At 45.6% G+C, this 19825-nt stretch overlaps 2 protein-coding genes across 2 annotated transcripts; both read left to right on the top strand.

The window, feature by feature from the left end:
- The first annotated feature begins 5901 nt into the window (after positions 1-5901).
- LOC142923051 (exosome complex exonuclease RRP44-like) lies at positions 5902-7858 on the top strand. The gene is made up of 2 exons (XM_076063990.1): positions 5902-6056; positions 7670-7858. The coding sequence occupies exons 1-2, from the start codon at positions 5934-5936 to the stop codon at positions 7787-7789; spliced, it is 243 nt and encodes an 80-aa protein (XP_075920105.1). The 5' UTR covers positions 5902-5933; the 3' UTR covers positions 7790-7858.
- An 8614-nt stretch (positions 7859-16472) lies between these two features.
- Positions 16473-19292, top strand: LOC142923050 (exosome complex exonuclease RRP44-like). Its single transcript, XM_076063989.1, has 2 exons — positions 16473-16629; positions 18304-19292. Exons 1-2 carry the CDS (start codon positions 16486-16488, stop codon positions 18523-18525), a joined length of 366 nt encoding a protein of 121 aa, XP_075920104.1. The 5' UTR covers positions 16473-16485; the 3' UTR covers positions 18526-19292.
- Positions 19293-19825: the final 533 nt, after the last annotated feature.

Genomic DNA, 19825 nt, shown 5'->3' on the forward strand with positions numbered 1-19825 from the left:
CTGTTGTATCTGTGTTAGTTCCACCCTACTTGTGTCTGTATATACATCTGGGGTTATGTTTCCTCTCTCTCGTAAATTTAGCTCTTCTGTACCTGATGATGGCTGCTTGTGTTGCAACCGAAACGTCGTACGCTATTATGTTATTTTATTATTTCTTATTTTTACGTGACTTTACCGAAAAAAACAAAGAGTAATTCCTGCAGTCACGAAAGCTTTGAATCAAGTCTGTAGTGCCTCTTGTTAAACAGTGCTTCAGTTAAACAGGAATATTAATAAATCTAGCAGCCATGACTTGAAAAGTAACAAATTTACATTTTGGGTGGCACTCTAAATCGTCCGGTAAATCGTGTCGCCAATTATAATGTCTGCGTTTATCTGCGCGTGTCTGTGTACCCCCAGTGGAGGAATACGTGCGCAGCTTGCTGGACAACCCTGAGTTGATTGACCGTCTGGCACTGGCCTCGGAGCAGGTGAGACTCCGTATGCGTGCATCAGCTCTGCCCCCCCTCATATTTTTGGTGCGGGCCTGTACCCTTGTCCGACCCCTCACTTCCGCGTTGCATCCAGCTGCCTCACTGAAGAAAGGGACACTTGCCTTGCGCTGAGTACGACGTTTCGCTGGTTGTAATCGCCAGGGAAACGATATACTCGATTTGTAAGTGTTGTGGGTTTACTCTCCAATACACTGGCGTGCTGCAGTAGTAACTAATTGACACGTTTTGTTTTACGTAACAAACCTTACTAATTGGCTGTACCTGGTTAACTACACACATTTACGCGCTCTTACCCAAAAAACCTTTATTATGGATATTGGTCGCGATAGAATACGTGTTAAACAGCTCCCTTTTAGAACGTCTCATCCTCACCAGCAATGGTCAATCAATCAAATAAATCCTAGATTCATAACGTGGCATATTTAGCAAAAAGCAGAGACGGAAGGGTGAAACTCTAGAGGTAGCTCTATGATATCCGCTTTTGTGGAACGTTCTCTAACACGGATGGCCGTACTGCTCTGAGATAAATCAGACTGGATCCTTCGTCTCGTTACGTGATGGCGGTTGCAAAATTGTTGTTGACGCGTGCATGTGCCGTGCGTGTGCTGTGTACGTGTGCAGGATGTGGTGGAGTCCCGGGTAATCTTCCCCGAACATCTCCCGCTGTCCCAGCTGCAGCAAGGTGTGCGCTCCGGCCGGTTTGTCCAGGGAACCTTCCTTGCGAGTCGTGAGAATTACCTGGAGGGGACTCTGAGGGTGCGAGGGGACGGTGACAGTGATAAAGAGGTACACGTTTCACAAGCCTGCGTCTGGAAGGAACAATGCTGTTCGATCGTATCTGTGTGAGTTTTAAAAACAAATTTATAATGAAGCAGTGGCATAGCCTTCTTGGCATGAGCAGTAGCTCTTAACCTTTACTGCAAGGCTGCAGTAAAGGTTAAGAGCTACTGGGCTAAAATATTTGTATTTTGAACGTCTTTTGCACCCTACGTAGGTGTCGTAGCCTGGCTCCTGCCCCCCCGGCCTGTGGGTCCTGGTGCAGTTGCACTGCCTGCACACTCGATAGCTACGCCACCACAACCACAGTATATACGTTAATTGTGACTACTTTAATAATAGGGTTTTTCCCTTTTTTTCTGGCAACAAAACTGAAACCTTTTACAAGGAATCATGTGTGCATTAACCACAATACTTGTGGTCAACATGCAAACAAAAAACACTCTATGATAATATATACATTGTCCTTGAGACTGATTGGTCCACACCAGGGACGGCTTTCTTTTGAGCCTCGACCCAATTGGTGCGAGACCAGAGGACGCCAAAAGGCGTACGCATATATTGCAAATATTATCAGTGTGTTTTTGTTTGCATTTTCACCACAAGTATTGTGGTTAATGCACACATGATTCCTCGTAAAAGGTTTCAGTTTTGTTGCCAGAAAAAAGGGGAAAATCCTATTATATTTTGGTACTGGCAAAGGAGGTCTAATGATGGTTGTGACTACTTTGTTAACAAAATGAATGGTTCTAGATTTAAAGCTTTCGTGACTGCTAGGATCCATACTATTTGGTTCTATTGGGTAAAGTCACGTAGGTGAAAATAAAATAACAAAAAATCACGACGTTTCGGCCACAACACAAGCGGCCTTCATCAGGTGAAGGGACGAGCCTGTCTGGAGAACAGCGCTGGAGTGGAAGAAGCCACGCTTAGATCACGACATTTAAGCTGTGTGAGAAGAAGAAAAAGACCACGCGCTTTGACAAAGGAATTAGCATATAATTTAGCATTGAAATGGCTCATTGAAATAGCTAAGTTAAAGCAGAGGTGCCCGTTGACAAAGGAATTAGCATCGAATTTAGCATTGAAATAGCTGAGTGATTAGCTAGTAACTGGTCACAGAAATAGCTATGTTAAAGTTAGAGTATATACATTCACCGAGGCACCTAGTACTCATCAAACAGGAGAATTTAGCGAAACACAACCACGCTCAGACATCGGACCTGTGTGCGAGCCTACAAGGTGTTCTGACAAAGAGATTAGCATAAAAATTAGCATTTGATTGGCGGATTTTAGGAAAGAGGTGGTGTACGTGCCGGTGGACTTGCAGTTTGGCGCGGGGGGGGGGGGAAGGGGGGAGGGGGATGTTCTGTTTGAGAGGAGACCTGATGGCTCATTGGGGCATTCTGTCTACAGGAAACCCACCCACACAGATTCCTACTTGAAACCTGATTCCCACCACCACCCAGCCCAAAAGAATTCTCTCATCAAAACTTTATTCCATAGGGCTCATTGCATTTCGGACCAACACCACCTGACCAATGCATTAAAACATGTACACCTGGCCCTCAAAAGGAATGGTTACTCTGACCGTACCATCCGCCAAGCTGTCTCTCCCTCCATACAGAAACAACCACTTGATACTCCGGTCAAACCATCACACTTCCATATATCGCAGGCGTTACTAAAAAGATTTCCAAAATTCTAAACAAACACAAGATCCAGGTCCGGTTCAATACAGTACACAAAATTCGTGATCTTAATTAATTGTATTTTTACGATGACTTTTTTCGATTTAAAGCTTTCGTGACTGCAATGATTCATCTTCTTTGGTTCTTTCGGTAAAGTCACGTAGAATGATAATAAAATAATAAATTGATAAAATAAAATAACACAATAATATTCTCGAGACTGTCCTGTCTTTTAGGACAGTCTCGCCCCCTTCACCTGATGAAGGCCGCTTGTGTTGTGGCCGAAACGTCGTGAGAATATTATTGTGTTATTTTATTTTATCAATTTATTATTTTATTATCATTCTACGTGACTTTACCGAAAGAACCAAAGAAGATTTTACGATGACCTTCATACCGCAGCTCTTTCGCCAGCATTGCCTCTTAATACCTCTCACACCACGGTTAATGGTATGGTTTTACAACATGGAGTATGCTAGGGCCTCGCAGCTGTCTCTCTCCCCCTCCTCTGTTCCGACCATGGACGAACTCGTCCGTCTGAACGGGGCCCGTAGCTATCCGTGGTGCTAAAGTTGAGGGTAAGAATCCACCCATTTTTTCGCCATATAGCATTGTGATATATAACGACTTATTGTTGGTAGCTTAGCTGATTGGAGAATATAGAGTTTATTGATAACATTAAGGTAATTTATATTTTAGTTTTTATTGGTTCACTATATAGTACTGTGAATAGCTCAGATGTGTAGGCCTTGACTTCAACATAGTCATTTCTGTGACCAGTCACTAGCCAATCACTCAGTTATTTCAATGCTAAATTCGCCTAGTTATTTCAATGCTAAATTCTCCTGTTTGATTTGTACTAAGTGCCTCGGTGAATGTGTATGGTCTGACTTTAACGTAGCTATTTCTGTGAGCAGTTACAAGCTAATCACTCAGCTATTTCAATGCTAAATTCTATGCTAATTCCATTGTCAAGGGGTGCCTCTGCGGATGTGTATGCTTTAACTTAGCTATTGCAATGCTAAATTCTATGCTAATTCCATTGTCAAGGGGTGCCTCTGCGGATGTGTATGCTTTAACTTTTAACATAACTATTTCTGTGACCAGTCACAAGCTAATCATTCAGCCATTTCAATGCTAAACTATATGCTAATTCCTTTGTCAAGGCGCTTTGTTCCTCTCACACAGCTTAAAGGCCGTGATCTGAACGTGGCTCTTTCACTCCAGCGCTGTCCTACCAGACAGTCTCGTCCCTTCACCTGATGAAGGCCGCTTGTGTTGTGGCCGAAACGTCGTGAGAATATTATTGTGTTATTTTATCAATTTATTATTTTATTCTCATTCTACGTGACTTTACCGAAAGAACCAAAGAAGCTGATCCCATCCGTGAAGGATGTCATTCCTGATTTACAGTACCCCGGGGTTTACAAATTGAGTTGTACCTGCGGTGATTGCTACATCGGTGAGACAAGGCGACATGTCTCTGACCGAATTCGCGAGCACAAAGCAGATTTGAAACACGGCAAAACGAATTCTTCTGCCGTGGCTGATCACTGTTACAACGCTGTGGGGGATCACGATATATTTTTTTCCGATACCAAGGTTCTTTGCAAACCCACGGGCTTTTATCAGAGATTTGTTCATGAAGCAATTCAGATCTACAAACACAGACACAATTTCAACCGAGAGGATGGTTTCAAAATTAAGCAACCATTGGAAAGATGTTCTAAATCGAACTAAACATTAAACTAATTTCAATGGTACAGTATATTTTTCGAGTAGTGGTACCCCAAACTTTCGCAGCTCTTATAAATTCCCATTTTCACACCATCAATAGTTAAATCCCCTTTCCCCCCCCCCGCGCCAAACTGCAAGTCCACCGGCACGTACACCACCTCTTTCCTAAAATCCGCCAATCAAATGCTAATTTTTATGCTAATCTCTTTGTCAGAACACCTTGTAGGCTCGCACACAGGTCCGATGTCTGAGCGTGGTTGTGTTTCGCTAAATTCTCCTGTTTGATGAGTACTAGGTGCCTCGGTGAATGTATATACTCTAACTTTAACATAGCTATTTCTGTGACCAGTTACTAGCTAATCACTCAGCTATTTCAATGCTAAATTCGATGCTAATTCCTTTGTCAACGGGCACCTCTGCGGATGTGTATACTTTAACTTAGCTATTTCAATGAGCCATTTCAATGCTAAATTATATGCTAATTCCTTTGTCAAAGCGCGTGGTCTTTTTCTTCTTCTCACACAGCTTAAATGTCGTGATCTAAGCGTGGCTACTTCCACTCCAGCGCTGTTCTACAGACAGGCTCGTCCCTTCACCTGATGAAGGCCGCTTGTGTTGTGGCCGAAACGTCGTGATTTTTTGTTATTTTATTTTCACCTACGTGACTTTACCCAATAGAACCAAAGAGTATAAAATGAATGGTCTATTTCCACCTCCAAAATGTAACGTTAAATAACAATTAGGTACATTGGCCCTTTGTTGGAAAAAAAACCCAGTCCAGAAATTGCCCTGCTTGAACATATGTTACTGAAAAACATTGGTTTCAGAAGATTCATGGGCTAATAGTCCTACATTTTAAATTGTTTATTCGTGGTATTAAAACTCTCGTACAGTAAAACCTTGGATTGCGAGCATAATTCGTTCTGGAAACGTGTTTGTAATCCAAAGCACTCGTATATCAAAGCACTCGTATATCAGTTGTGATCACGTGACGCTCGGCAGTACAAAGCTGCTCGTATTGCAAGACCCTCGCTCGTTTATCAAATTAATATTTATTATAAATTTTGCTCGTCTTGTAAAACACTCGCAGACCAAGTTATTCGCAATCCAAGGTTTTACTGTATATGCTGCTCTCTAACAACACTTGGCCCAGCGGTCTGTTAAGGCTATACGGGGGATCTTTTTTGTCTCCGTGCAGGTGTTGATCCAGGGGCTGCAGCATTTAAACCGCGCGATGCACGACGACATCGTGTGCGTGGAGATGTTCCCCGAGGAGCGCTGGGTTGCCCCCTCCTCGCTGGTCCTGCACGATGAGGGCATCGCAGGGGACGTTGCAGAAGAGAATGAGGAGGATGTGGTGAGTGGAGCGTCAACACTGCCGAACCAAAATCAAACCCAGACACCTGCAGTGTGCGTGTCTCTCTCCCCGTGGTCGCATGGATTTTTCTCCAGGTCCTCCGACTTTTCCCTGCACAGTTACAATCTGACATGCACTTAGAGTATTTGGCTGCTATCAATTTCAAATGTGATAAGATACTTCATTGAACGATCATTTGTGGCCAGGTCACTTAAAAATAGCTATATAGCTCTCAGGGTCCTTACCTGGTAAAGTTATTTAGTTTATAGTTTTTAAATAGTTTTAATATAGTTTAAACAAAGAATAACAACAAAGACTCAACCACTTCAAGAGAGACCTTAAACATAATGAACACCGTGTGACCAGACAACAATCCACATTAGAGATGCTGTTAGCTTGATTTTGCGTTTATTAAATGACTTTACATTACATTACTTCAAAATCAAGTCAGGAGTGCTAATCATTTCGTACTATTTTTGTATGTACGTAGGGGTTATTTGACCATACTTCGGTGCGGGTTGGTGAAGGGGGGGGGGGCATAGATCAGGAGCATAGAAGGACAGGACAACAGTTCATTTTGCTGTACTGCGCTCTGCTGCCAGCCATTTTGGCGCAGAGCCTATACCACCTGTTATGCATATCCAGGCTCAACACGGCGTCGCTTCCACGGTCTAAGCTGGGTCACAGGGTGGCCTCTATATTGAAAACTAATTTCTTTAGTACTGCTTTTTGTATTTAGATTGTAGTCCTTGCCACGCACCTCTTTTTAGCATGGTTGGCTGTGTACGGTGCGAAATAAGTTTTACATGCATACATACCACAGTGACAAAATGCAAAACATAATAAAGTACAGCAAGAAGTTAATTGAAATTGGCACAAAAACAACCGTGGTTTATGAAAAGTCGACAATATTTCACAAACATAAATAAGTGTTAGATATTAAATCGCATGTAGTGCAAGTTGGCTTGGGCAGATTATTTATAGACTGATCATTGCACGGTTATACTTAGAAAAAACGTTACGTACACATTAAACACATATAGGGTGACTGATGTGCTAAGCAGGTAAGAGAAAATGTCAATCACAATTGCAAGTGAAATCATAAAGAATCGAGAGATTAAGCATCAAATTGTGAATTAGATGGGAGGGTAACCTTTGTTGTAGATAATATTGGTCGCAAAAGCCTACGCGTTTTTTTTTTAAACATGTGGTGTCTGATGGGCATGTTCCGGTTGATTCTATCAATCGCCAGAACTGTTTTAACTTATCAATATTTACGGAGGACTCCTCACTGTGATCTTTTGTCATTTTAACAAAGCGTCAGTCTCATTATTGGCATTGATGAGACACAGCATGAAACCACATCCGCAGGTTAAGCGCTATTGTTTTGGATTGCTCCTTCCCCTTCAAGCCAAATTGTATTGTGTTATGCAGTGAGCTTGTAAAAAAATAGTTATTTCATTATTTCAGTGTGTGAGAGAGACGCTACTGTGGTGAGTGCTCATTTGAGTTTGCGTTGTCATCTCCCGGTGCTATCCCAGCTGCTGCTGCTGCTGTCGTCGCTCTTGCTTAGATTACGCAACACGATGTTTGTCCTTTGTTTTGGTCTCCAGCTGAAAGCCGAAAGTGGGAAGATGCGTCGGCCCACTGGCAAAGTGGTCGGCATCATCAAGCGGAACTCGAGGCCGCTGTGCGGCATGCTCATGCCCAGCCCAATCAAGGAGGTGGGCTGATCTGCATGTGTGTGTGTACGTGTGGGGAGCGGTGATGTAGCGGTTAGCGCGCTGCGCTACGAATCCTGGGACCCGAGTTGGATTATATTTATCGCTCATAACCAATAAACAGCGGCAAATGTCTGAACCTGTCTTGGGCCCTTCCCTAGGTCGACTCGGCCATAAATGAGTATCTGATGTGGCATGTAAACATCAGCGCTGTGGAGACAAAGGCGGTCGGGCATGGTGCTGGCCGTACCCACCCCGTCGTTTGCCGTACCAGCTTGAATAGGTGTGTGCTGACGGCACTCGCCCAAACAGTTTGTTGAATGCCTTACTGGGGGCTCTTTGTGCGTGTTGCAGGCCACCCGCCACCTGTTCACGCCCGCGGACTGCCGCATGCCACGAGTGCGGGTGGAGACAAGACAAGCAGCGTCCCTGCAGGCCCACCGCATCGTGGTGGCCATCGATGGCTGGCTGCGACACTCCCGCTACCCGAACGTACGACTGCACCGTGACGCCCCGCACGCCGTGACACCTCACCCGTCCGTCCCGTGGTCGGCATCGTCGGGCTCATCCTTCTGTCACTTGACGCGCGGCCACGCGGCTCTGTATGCAATACAGCCGTCGAACCCAAAACACGAACGGTGACACGGTGAATTGGAAGTCAGGGTGGATGAAGTGGCACCACTGTGATATTTTTTTGTTTGAAAGCATGGCAAACTCACCTGTGATTCAACCTAGGTTATTAAGGTGTTGTAAGTTGATAGTCTCAGCCCAGTCACCAATAACTGCACCAAAAACGATATTAAATTTGGTCGTGCACTTCGATTGTTTGATTTCCATCTCTGAGAAAACTACTGCGTTTGACTGCCATGTGATGAACATTACTTTGATTGGCAGAGTGGTTGGAAAAGCACTGCCCCCCTACAATTTGGACTGCATTTCACTTCAATGGATCTTAGAAGTAGCTCTGTTATGTCTGCTCCTGTGGGTCGTCCTTGACCACGAAGGGTTTGTATAGATTGCTTGTCTTGTGCGATACCATTAACACAATGAGAAACAAAATTGGTGAAAAGTTAAATATATTGTTAAGATGTATTCTTTGGGTTGTATCTTTGTTTAAACAGATGTCGGTTAATATTCTACATAATGTACGTTAGGTACAAGGTTGGCATTGTGGTTGTGCTTTTCATACCTATTTGCCACTGCACAACCGAGCGACACCATGGCTGGCACGGTTTAGTAGGCTGCAGGTTGTTTATCCACTGCAAAAGCGGATCCATGCCATGGACGGTCAATGCTTTGAACAAGGCTAGGCACGTGCAGATGACGCTGTGGTGCCACGTCCCCGTGGTGTACCGACTGCCGTCACCCAATTAACGTGTCGCTAGCCCCGCCCCTGGCCCTGCTCGGCCCCCGGATATATTTGGATGCCTTGTGGGTCCAGCATACTACGGTTTGGTTCTGGTTCGACACGGCAAAAAGCCACTGGGTGACCACAGACACTTCGAGAGATCTGCACTGTCTGGGTTCCAATGTACCAGTGGAAAAGGGATACCGGTGACGATTGGCCACGTATGTGCATATGCATGTTGAACTTCTTCCGTACCATACGTAGACAACCGTGCTAATCGTCGGTGTGCTTGTGCAGGGCCATTTTGTGCGCTCTCTGGGCGAATGTGGGGATAAGGAGACGGAGACGGAGGTGCTGCTGCTGGAGCACGACGTGCCACACCAGCCCTTCAGCCAGGCCGTACTTGCATGCCTGCCCCCTCCCACGTTCAGCATCACAGCAGAGGTACGCATGAGACGTGTGACGATATGTCAATTCCTCGATTGAGTTCAATTCTTACGCCTGCAGTGTGTTGGTGTGCTTGGTCGTGCATGTGAGAATCCTTTACTTCAATGTTCTTTATTACAAGGCCCACGGGCCACTGGTGGCCCCTGGGTGGCCTTTGGTGTGGCCCACGACGTGTGGCCCCCGACGTATAGGCCCCCGACAATAGACAAATGCGAAAACACCCCCCATCATCATCGTGCTGTCAAACCTCAATAGTTTCAAGATGTTTGGCCTGCGTAGAATACCTTCTAGAGGGCCTCTCTGGAGCTCTCCCTCCAGTCGAGGTCCTTCCGCTGCACTGTCATGAACGAGAAGCCACGGGGCTCTACGCCTTTACCGCAGACCGTATATAGAAAAGCCGTCGACCTGAAAGAAAGTCGATGGCTCGGACACATCATCGTAAGAAGAGAGGAAATTCACATCGGACGAAGGAAGGCAACGGACTTATGGAAGCACCAGGGCGGAGACCCGAGAGGCAGGCCTCGAGAGATGCGGATCAAAGTGGTGAGCCAGGATGTGGAGGACTCTGCAGTGGCCGTGGAGATGGTCCAGTACAGAAATGAATGGAGCAAGGGGACTACAGACTTTTCTCCTATAACGCTGTACTTGCGTTCCTGAAGAACACCGAATTGTGGAAAAATCGCATAATTAATAATATAGGGTAAAGGACAGTCCGCAAATACGTGAGATGCGTACGCAGGCTTAACAAAGACTTTGGGTACGTGAGTAGCATCTAGAAACATCCAGCATCATCCCGCTGTGTGATGCTACACCGAGGCAACCGTACAACCGCTTATTCTGCCTCGCACAACGCAGTTCTGTTCACTCGATCGCCTTTTATCCAATTCACATCCATGTTATGAATAAAATGTGTTCCCTAATGCATTCATCGCATTATATCTAATTCACGATATGAAAACATGCAGAGTCATAGGAGAACGGACTGTACTTTCAAAATATTCAGTCGCCTATTGAGAAGATAGAACGCCATTAGAATGAAGTTGGTTTACCCATGTATGGCTCACCCTGTGTTTTGGTTGTTGGAAGGCAGCGTTTTCTTGAACCTGGTGCTGTGTGTGTCCCGTACAAGGACCAGGCTGGCAGGGAGGACCTCCGTGCATTGTCCATCTGCAGCGTGGATCCTCCAGGCTGCACAGACATCGACGATGCCCTACACTGCAAACCGCTCGACAATGGGAACACCGAGGTATTCATTTGGTGGTGGTAATCGTGGTCACGGTCGCGGTAATTCGTGCCTATTCCTTTCATGGTTTTGTCAATGCTAGCGGAGGTGACAAGGGGAGTTTAGTGGCACAATGATAAGTGCACTGCACATTCATCCTGTCAAGCTGGTTTAGATTCCCAGTCATGGCTAACACCGGTACAGAGTGATATCTAAAAAAACTGCCCAAGTTCTCCCCTTCACCACCTGCATTGACCATCGTAATAAAGCAAGGTCAAATGACAATCGCGACCCATTACGGCATGGAGAAGCCCTCATCCTGCAGTGGATTGACAAAGGGGTGGACAATATTCCTGTTTTTAAGTTTCCAAACATTGTTGCCTTAGTGCCCGTATTCTTGGTCTCTGCTCAGCTCAGGACTGACTTCAACATGGCTCGGTTCTGGCTTGATCTGCTCCGTTGCCTCCAAAGAAGCATGAGTGGCTCAGCTGTGCCTTGGCTCACGCTCAGCTCACGGAAATTCTGAGCGTGGCTGGGAGCATGCAGAGATATACGAGGAGGCACAAGGGACACAGAGGCTCAGGGCTGGAACCATGCTTAGAGGCAGCTCTGGTTTTAAGCGTTGCTTTGATGTGGCTTATTGAGAATTAGAATATTTATACTGGAGGAATCCGATGAGCTATAAAGCTATTTTTCACATGTCCAGTAGAGGCGGGTAAGAACGTTACAACAACAAACAGTACAAAAACATAATAGTAGTGCAAAGTACAAGAAAGATAAACAAATAACCCAAACACAAACAAATACAATGAAACCATCCCCATCCTACCAGGCAAAGCCCACTGAGGTATTGATTTATTTTTGATTAGTGAACTAGCCACAAATGAATAGCTCAACAAAGTGGCCCATCATTTGGACATTTATAGCAGCCAAAATAATAGAAATAATCTCAATGCATGTTGCGCGAGAGCCAAGCCTGAGCCAAGCCATGGCTAAGACCCCACTGGCCTAAGTGTCCACGTCACTGGCCGAATGCCTGGTTCACAATGAATGCACCAGGTAGTAATGGATGTGCATTTCATTTCATATTATTGTGCTTTGGTTGGAGTGGCTATGGTGGAGGTTATGCATGCATGTGGAGTGAGCGACTTCCGACAGACGTCTAGTAGAAGGCTTCTTATTTATTAAAAGCACACAGGGCGATACACTTTGTAATGCGGCTACACCTAGGCTGTACAAGCACGCAGCCCATCTCCATCCTGCGTAGCTACGCTGGCTGGTTGACGAGCGTAGCGGCGGAGACAGAGCTGCTCTTGCAGAAGAACCAGCCACGTGGTCGAAGACGAAGAGATGACGACGGTAGCGACGCAACCAGGACCCAGACCCCACGCTAACAGCCCCGAAGCTCTGATTCGGTGCTCTTTATATCTGCCTGGAGTGGCCAAGCTCCACCTCTGGCCACGCCCCCTTTCTAGAACCTTCTAGGCCCTTCGGGATGGTTCCCGGAGCTTCTCGACTGACTCCGCCGTTGACCTTTACCCCAGATACGCCCCTTCATAATAAGGCGCTATGTAATGCAGCTATAACCTTAATTATCCTTACAGGCCGGCAGGTATCACCCTGTCATTACACATCCATGCATGTGAGGGTGGTGACGGTGTATTAATGTGTGTTCTAGGTTGGGGTACACATCGCCGATGTGAGCTACTTTATCCGGCCGGGGAATGCCTTGGATGAGGAGGCATCTCTGCGTGGTACCACAGTTTACCTGTGTGAGAAGGTGAGATGTGGATTTCTTCTTGCCACAATATCAAGTGTTTTACGACCCGCCGATTTCATCCTTTCATTCTTAACTTTACGACATGATGTAAAATATTATGATGTAACGATCATCGCGGTACCAGTTTCCCCACAACTGTAATTGTATTTGACATTTTCACCACATTTTTTTGCGTGCTTTTCAGTACTTCCCGTGTGAATAACGATAACTTAAAAATGAATTAGAATTAAAAAATGTGCAACAACAATGCTGAATATCTCTCATGATGTTTTAAACGAGGTGATTTTTGCGGATTTCTTATCATATGATGTACCGTGACATCATGAGCGGCAGGCTATCGGCGCAGTGGTAACACTCGTGCCTTGCAGCAAGGAGACGCTGGGTTTGATTACTCAACTCTTGTGCCTTTTTGCTTGCAGTTTTGTTTGTCCTCCCCCCTGTTAGTGAATGGGTTTCCTCTGGATTCATCAGATTTCCTCTAAATAAAACCCATACAATCTTAAGTGGCATTCGCGAAAACATCCCTTTGCTGAACACTTACCTGCAGGTGACTTAATCATGTGTGGGTTTGCTTGCAAAACACTCGTTGAGTTGGTCCATATGTATTTGCCAGATTGTGTTTATTGACAGAGAAGTGGTTGCGTTTATGTGTTTGTGCGCCTGCAGAGGATTGATATGGTGCCAGAGTTATTGAGCTCAAACCTGTGTTCCTTGAGATCCAACGTCGACCGGTGAGATGCACCAACAACTGTTAACTCGCGAGTGCGCACATTGCAACCCATACTCAGCAGCTAACGTGCGTTGTTGCCAGGTGCACATGTAATCCCATGATGCGTGGCACTGTTAAAGTGTCATTGTACAGATCCACACTAGCATGTGTACATACATAAGCAGCCAAACCAGGATGGCACAATGGTAACACGTGTCTCACAGCAAGAATGGCCTAGGATTGATGCCCGACTTGGTTGCCTTTCCATGTAGATTTTGTATGTTCTCCCCCTATTTAGCATGGGTTGACTCCAGGTTATCAGGTTTCCTCTCATCGCTAACATAAACGTGTTATTACTACTATGATCCTTAACCAAGGAAAGCCTCACTGAATCTCATAACTTCGGGAGGGTACTGCAAAGCTTTTGCAGTCGAACAATGGTTGCTACGTATATATTCCAGTTGAGTCATTTGTAACAACCCAAACCGGTATTTGGCCAAACATCCCGCTGCTGAAAGAATGACTCGACTACCAAAAACTTGGCAAGACCCTCCTGAAAAAGAGTCTCGAGACTTTGCGAGGCTTTCCTGAGTGAACACCCTGCACCAGTCCAATGTCGACGACTCCGCCACTCGACGGTGAATGGCCACGATGCATGTGCTGTGCGCGTGCAGGCTGGCGTTCTCGTGCATATGGGAGATGACTCCAAAGGCTGAGATCGTGAGCACACGTTTTACCAAGAGCATCATCAATTCCAAGGTGAGTTCCCCCCCCCCCCCACAGACGTTCAGTTTTTGTAAAACTCTCGTTTGCTTTCACGTGTATTGTATCGGTGCCTTGCTATGTTAGTGCAGTTGAGGTTTCCGGATGGCTGAGAGGTCAGAGCGTTGAGCTTGCACCTCTGGGTTCACAAGTGTAGCGAGATGAACCGGGTTCACAAGTGGTAGTATGTATGTTGAACTTCTTTTGCACCATACGTAGCCAACTGTGCTAATCGGAGGTGCGAGGTAGGACATGAAAGTAGTGAGTTGATGGTCTCTGTCCAGTCAACAATCACTGCACAAAACACAGAACATGCCAATTCGTCACGAGTACAGCACACCGGTGTGTTGTACCAGTGACGAATTGGCCACGTTCTGTTTATGTTACAACCCTTACTAGTTGGCTGTGTCGGGTGGTGGCGGGTTTAACGACACATTTACGTATTTACACAATCTAACCCAAAAAACCTGTATTATGGATGATATTGGTCTCGAAAGCCTATGTGTTAAACTCACTGCACAAAAGACCACCAAATTACATTGCACTAAATTTGGTTAAATTCCAGCTTTGAGAATTAAAAAATATAAATTTTGCTGTCTTTGGGTGAGCGTAACCCTCAGTGGTCATCGGGCGCCACGTAGACATCTGTTGAGTTCTGGCTTGGGCTTGGATCAGGCGTGGGCATTGTGTAATTGCGAGGACCCCATGGTTCACCCGTAGTGTGTTCATCGTATCCCCGCAGGCGTCTCTGACGTACGCAGAGGCTCAGCTAATGATGGACGACGCCGGGCGGAAGGACCCGGTCACCAGCAGCTTGCGTGGCCTCAACTCCCTGGCCAAGATCCTCAAGCAGAGGCGCATTCAAAACGGGTAACTCATTGTCAAGATCCTCATCCCCTCCACCGCCACTGGAGCGATGAGCAGTATTAATGGGTGCACCACATTTAGTCGATCGGCAGGTCGCCTGTGGCGCGGTAAAGTGTGGTTACTCCCGTGTCTTCTAAGACATCCGGCCAGCGTGGAAGAGTAGGCTAAAATACATTGAAAGGGACTGTAGAAGGGTGTATCTCTAGAGGGGCCGCCTCTTATGGGAGCACCCTTCTTCCAGCAGTGGCTTGAGCAAGCAATTGCAAGGCTGCACCTGTTGCTTTTTTGACCCCATGATGCATGAGGCTTGGGTGAATACCATGCACAAACAAGTGTTACAGGATTCATACTCGGGTTTTTTTTCGGTAAAGTCACGTAGGTAAAACTATAAAATAAAATAACAAGTAAATTAAATCACGACGTTTCGGGCGCAACATTAGCGTCCTTCTTCAGGTGGGACAACCACAGCCAGAAACAATTGCTGAAGTGGGCAAAAAAGGGCTGTTGTAACAAGAGGCTATATAGGTAAGAGAGTGGGGGGGAGCAAGGGGGGAGAGATAGAGAGGGGGGGTGTGGGGTAGGGGAAGTGGGGTGCTGCTAGAGGGATTAAAGGGGCGAGCACGGCAAAATGCCGGGGGGGGGTGGAAAGTGAGCGGGGCTGGGAGTGGGAGGCTGAAGAAGCTGGAGATGCGGAAATGAAGGCAATAATAAAGAAGTTAAGGTTTTACCTAGTTAATAACATCCTTCTAGATTGGAGTGTTACAGGCTGCTGCGGGGCTACATTGTGGGCAAGAGGACAATGCAGTGACATAAATTGTTTTACTCTACTTAATGCTCCCATGTCTGTGCTCCCCCACCTTTGCCAACGCGTACTGACCACCACGGTTAAGTACGGTAAAACCACCCCACGACCCGCATGGCATGGGGTGGCCCTCATCCAGCAGTGGATTGACTTAACGAGCTGTGCATGTTCAACTCAAATATCTGAGTTTGTGAAGTGTCTTATATTAAGATTCTGTGTTGTTTTGGCTGGACATGATGATCGCTCATGTCCCTTCTTCACCCGTAGGGCATTGACTCTGGCATCCCCTGAGGTCCGATTCCACATGGACAGCGAAACCCACGACCCGATCGACCTGCAGACCAAGGAACTCAAGTGAGTCTCGTCAACAAGACACCTCCCATGACTGCAATCCGACTGTTGTGCAGATCTCTCTATCAGAATCAAAATATATATTTCTACTGGAAGAATCCAATGAGCTATAAAGCTCTTTTTTCACAGATGTCCAGTTGGGCCAGGTCACAACGTTACAACAACAAACAATACAAGCACACGTTAGGATTGCAAAGTATTGGAAAGGTAAACAAATAACTTAAACAAATATACAAATACAACTAAACTATTTTTATCTTACCAAGTAAAACCCTGACCACAAATGATAGCTGAACAAAGTGGCTTTTCACGTGGGATATTTATTATCAGCAAAATAATCTAAGATAAAGATTCTTGACCCTTGTGGTTGATGTGTTGTGGTGGCGGAAACTGGTGCGTGTACACAGGGAGACCAACTCGATGGTGGAGGAGTTCATGTTGCTCGCCAACATCTCCGTGGCGGAGCGCATCGTAGACGAATTCCCCGAGTGTGCGCTGCTCCGACGCCATCCAGCGCCTCCGCCTTCCAACTACGACATCTTGGTGAAGGCGGCGAAATCAAAGGTAGAGTTAGAACCCCTTTTAACGACTACCCTTGTTAACTAATCGCTTAACAACGGGCCTCCAATGTGTAGGCTTAACCGACCATTTCTCTGTTAACGACGGGCTGTTGTAGGTACAGTAAATATGAATTAATGCCACATAGCAAGGAAAAAATAAAATAATAAAAATATAAAACAATAAAATTCTCACGACGTTTCGACTGCAACACAAGCAATCATCATCAGGTGTGAAAACCACAACAAGAAAATTTGAAAAAAGTGGCAGTTATTTTTAACGTTAGCACCACGGAGAGAGATTTGACAGTTTGTTCAGATGGACGAGTCCATCTATGTTCGGAAAAGAGGAGGGGGGAGACGAAAAATAATGGATGCGGTCTGAAAGCCACCTTAAGCGTGATCAATCAATTAAGACCCGAAATGGTTTATGAAATCTCTCTCCGTGGTGCTAACGTTAAAATAACCGCCACTTTTTTCAAATTTTCTTGTTGTGGTTTTCACACCTGATGATGATTACTTGTGTTGCAGTCGAAACGTCGTGAGAATGTTATTGTTTTATACTTTTTATTATTTTATTGTTTCCCTTCTACGTGAATTTACCGAAAGAACCAAGAATATGAATCCCTGCAGTCACGAAAACTTTAAATCAAAATGAATGAATGCATTTATTAACAGTGTTTATTTTAATATGATGTGGTTATAATGTTAGTATCTTTATGTATTAATATCCATTGTTTAAATATCATAAAGTACGTTTTTTGGGTCAACAAGGGAAACTTTCGATGCTATCGGAACGAATTAAGCTTTTAACACGTATTTCCTATACTCGCTTAATGACCAAATCCTTTAATGCTCTTTAAGAGGGATTCTACTGTCTCTAGATTGCTGTTAACCTTCCTTCAATATCATCCTCCTCGCAAGGAATTCAGAGGTCGCCGGGTGGCTCAAATTTTTGTTTGAGGTCTTTTGGTTTAACCGGGTGATAACTCAAGAGACCATAATAGTCTCATTTGCAAGGGTCACCTGGGTCACCCTATGACCCAGAGATTACAGCTGGGACCCTGGCTTCAAAATCCAGCAGCCGCATTGAACATACTGTGTTATCAAGTGTAGGGAGTTGAAGGACTCAGCTCGTTTCCCAGCTACTCCACAGAAATAAGCAACAAAAAACCATCACGATAAATGTAGTACTGTATTTAATTTTAGATAAATTCCAGCACTGAAATGTTGAAATATCAGGTCGACTTATTGTGATGAACATTATGCTCAAAATGGGTGGGAATGTGCTACCCCCTACTGTGAAGCAGAGGTGTCTTGAAACGATGTCAGTATTGGCCTGAGCGAGCAATTGCAGGGCTGCACTTTTTACCTTTATCTTGAGATGTAGCCGTATAGTTTCCACTCGCCCTTAGAGGCAGAACAACTCAAAAGGTGTGACGAACCACAGACAACGCTGGAAGGCAGCCAGGCACTGTGCCAGATGTAGATTAATCCACTTGCTGTACTGCCTTCTCCTGGCAAGCCAGGTTATGGAAACCTGAATGCCCACAGGAAGTGCGCTGAATAACGTTTTCTTTCCAATACACCACAACCCTTGCTGCTTCCCCAGCACTGAACTACAAGCCACGTGCGGGATAGTCACCTCACAAACGCCGGTGTGCCCGATTTTTTTGCGCAGAACATCGAGATCCAGGTGGACTCGGCTAAGGCGTTGGCCGAGTCCCTGGACCGGGCGGCGGTGCCGGGAGCGCCACCATACCTCAACACTCTGCTGCGCATCCTGGCCACGCGCTGCATGATGCAGGCCATCTACTTCTGCTCCGGCATGGAGCCCGACACCCACCACTACGGGCTCGCCACCGCCATCTACACCCCCTTCACGTCGCCCATTCGACGGTGACGTGCTCTGGCGTCAGGCACACGCGTGAAATCGACCTTCGCGATTATTGAGGGGACTATGTTGTTGTCTTGGTGTGGTCTGGGACTGTGCTGCCTTTCCCAAGTTTAGGAATTTATTCATTAATTGATGTACTTATGCAATGTTAACTTGTCATTATGGCACACCTCCGATTAGCACGGTTGGCTACGTACGGTGCGAATAAAGTTCAACATACAACTTGTATATCTTTTTTCTATTATTTACTTTTAGTGATTTGTTTACCTTTCCTATACTTAGCACTCCTATCATCTACCTACTGGACATCTGTCAAAAAGAGCTTTTATAGCGAATCGGATTTCTCCAGGATAAAGATTTAGATTTTGACTTATTTTTCTAAAAGGTCCTATAAACGGGAAGTTTGGCCAATTCCTTAAATGGTTGTTTGGCTTGTGTTGGAGAAAAACTAGAGGATCCGGAGAACACCAACGCCTACAAGGAGGGTGACAGTGTTCCACGTGCAGAATCAAGAATCCATTGCCGTGTTGCAGCGGCGGCCAAAAGTGAATTGCAATTCTGCCATGGATCGCTAACGATTTTGTTGTGGATCTTAAATAAGAACACAGATATGAGCAGGCAGCAATTTGCGTTACATCTGATGACAAATAAAAAATCCTCAACAAAGAATTAAATTCATACATTAACAAAGATAATTTCCACCAGCAGATGGTGCTAGAACGTGGTATGTCCAGAGTACAGTATTCTATCACAGCGTTAAATCCATCTGAGTCATTGTTTGCGTAGCTTTCTGGTGGATCGTGAAACCCGCTGAGATCCACCAGAATGAATCGCGGTGCTTGGTGGATTAATACCGCTGCTCCGTTGGCATCTCGTGGCCATACCGCAGCCTGTATCTACTGTAAATTTAATCTTCATATTAAATAGAGGCTGCAACAAATGTGAATATTGTTGTTGTTGTCTCCCTGTACCGTTACAGATACTCGGATGTGATTGTGCACCGGCTGCTGGCCGTGTGCGTGGGCGCCGACCCCACGTACCCGGCGCTCACCGACAAGCTGGGAGTGCACAGACTGCGTGATTCTCGGGATCAGTATGAGACTGGGGACCATGGTGCATCATCATCAATCCATCGATTACAAGCATTTCTTGAGGCGGCCCCATACCTGCGCGATAAGTGTAACTTGGTTGCATGCAACTGAATCGGGTTAGATCGCGTAAATATATAAATGTCGTTAAAACCCGGCACCACTTGACACAGCCATCTAGTAAGGGTTGTCACGTAAACAGAACATGCCAATTCGTC

Source organism: Petromyzon marinus, unplaced genomic scaffold (assembly GCF_048934315.1).
Source record: "Petromyzon marinus isolate PM22_M1 ecotype Great Lakes invasive population unplaced genomic scaffold, UKy_Petmar_22M1.pri1.0 PM_Scaffold_26, whole genome shotgun sequence".
Classification (NCBI taxonomy): Eukaryota; Metazoa; Chordata; class Hyperoartia; order Petromyzontiformes; family Petromyzontidae; genus Petromyzon; species Petromyzon marinus.

Excerpts from the sequence above, each read along its gene's own strand:
- LOC142923051 (XM_076063990.1), top strand. The coding sequence starts at position 5,934 with ATGCACGACGACATCGTGTGCGTGGAGATGTTCCCCGAGGAGCGCTGG. Across the intron at positions 6,057-7,669 it reads AAGAGAATGAGGAGGATGTG|CTGAAAGCCGAAAGTGGGAA; the intron begins GTGAGTGGAGCG and ends TTTGGTCTCCAG.
- LOC142923050 (XM_076063989.1), top strand. The coding sequence starts at position 16,486 with ATGGTGGAGGAGTTCATGTTGCTCGCCAACATCTCCGTGGCGGAGCGC. Across the intron at positions 16,630-18,303 it reads TGAAGGCGGCGAAATCAAAG|AACATCGAGATCCAGGTGGA; the intron begins GTAGAGTTAGAA and ends TTTTTTGCGCAG.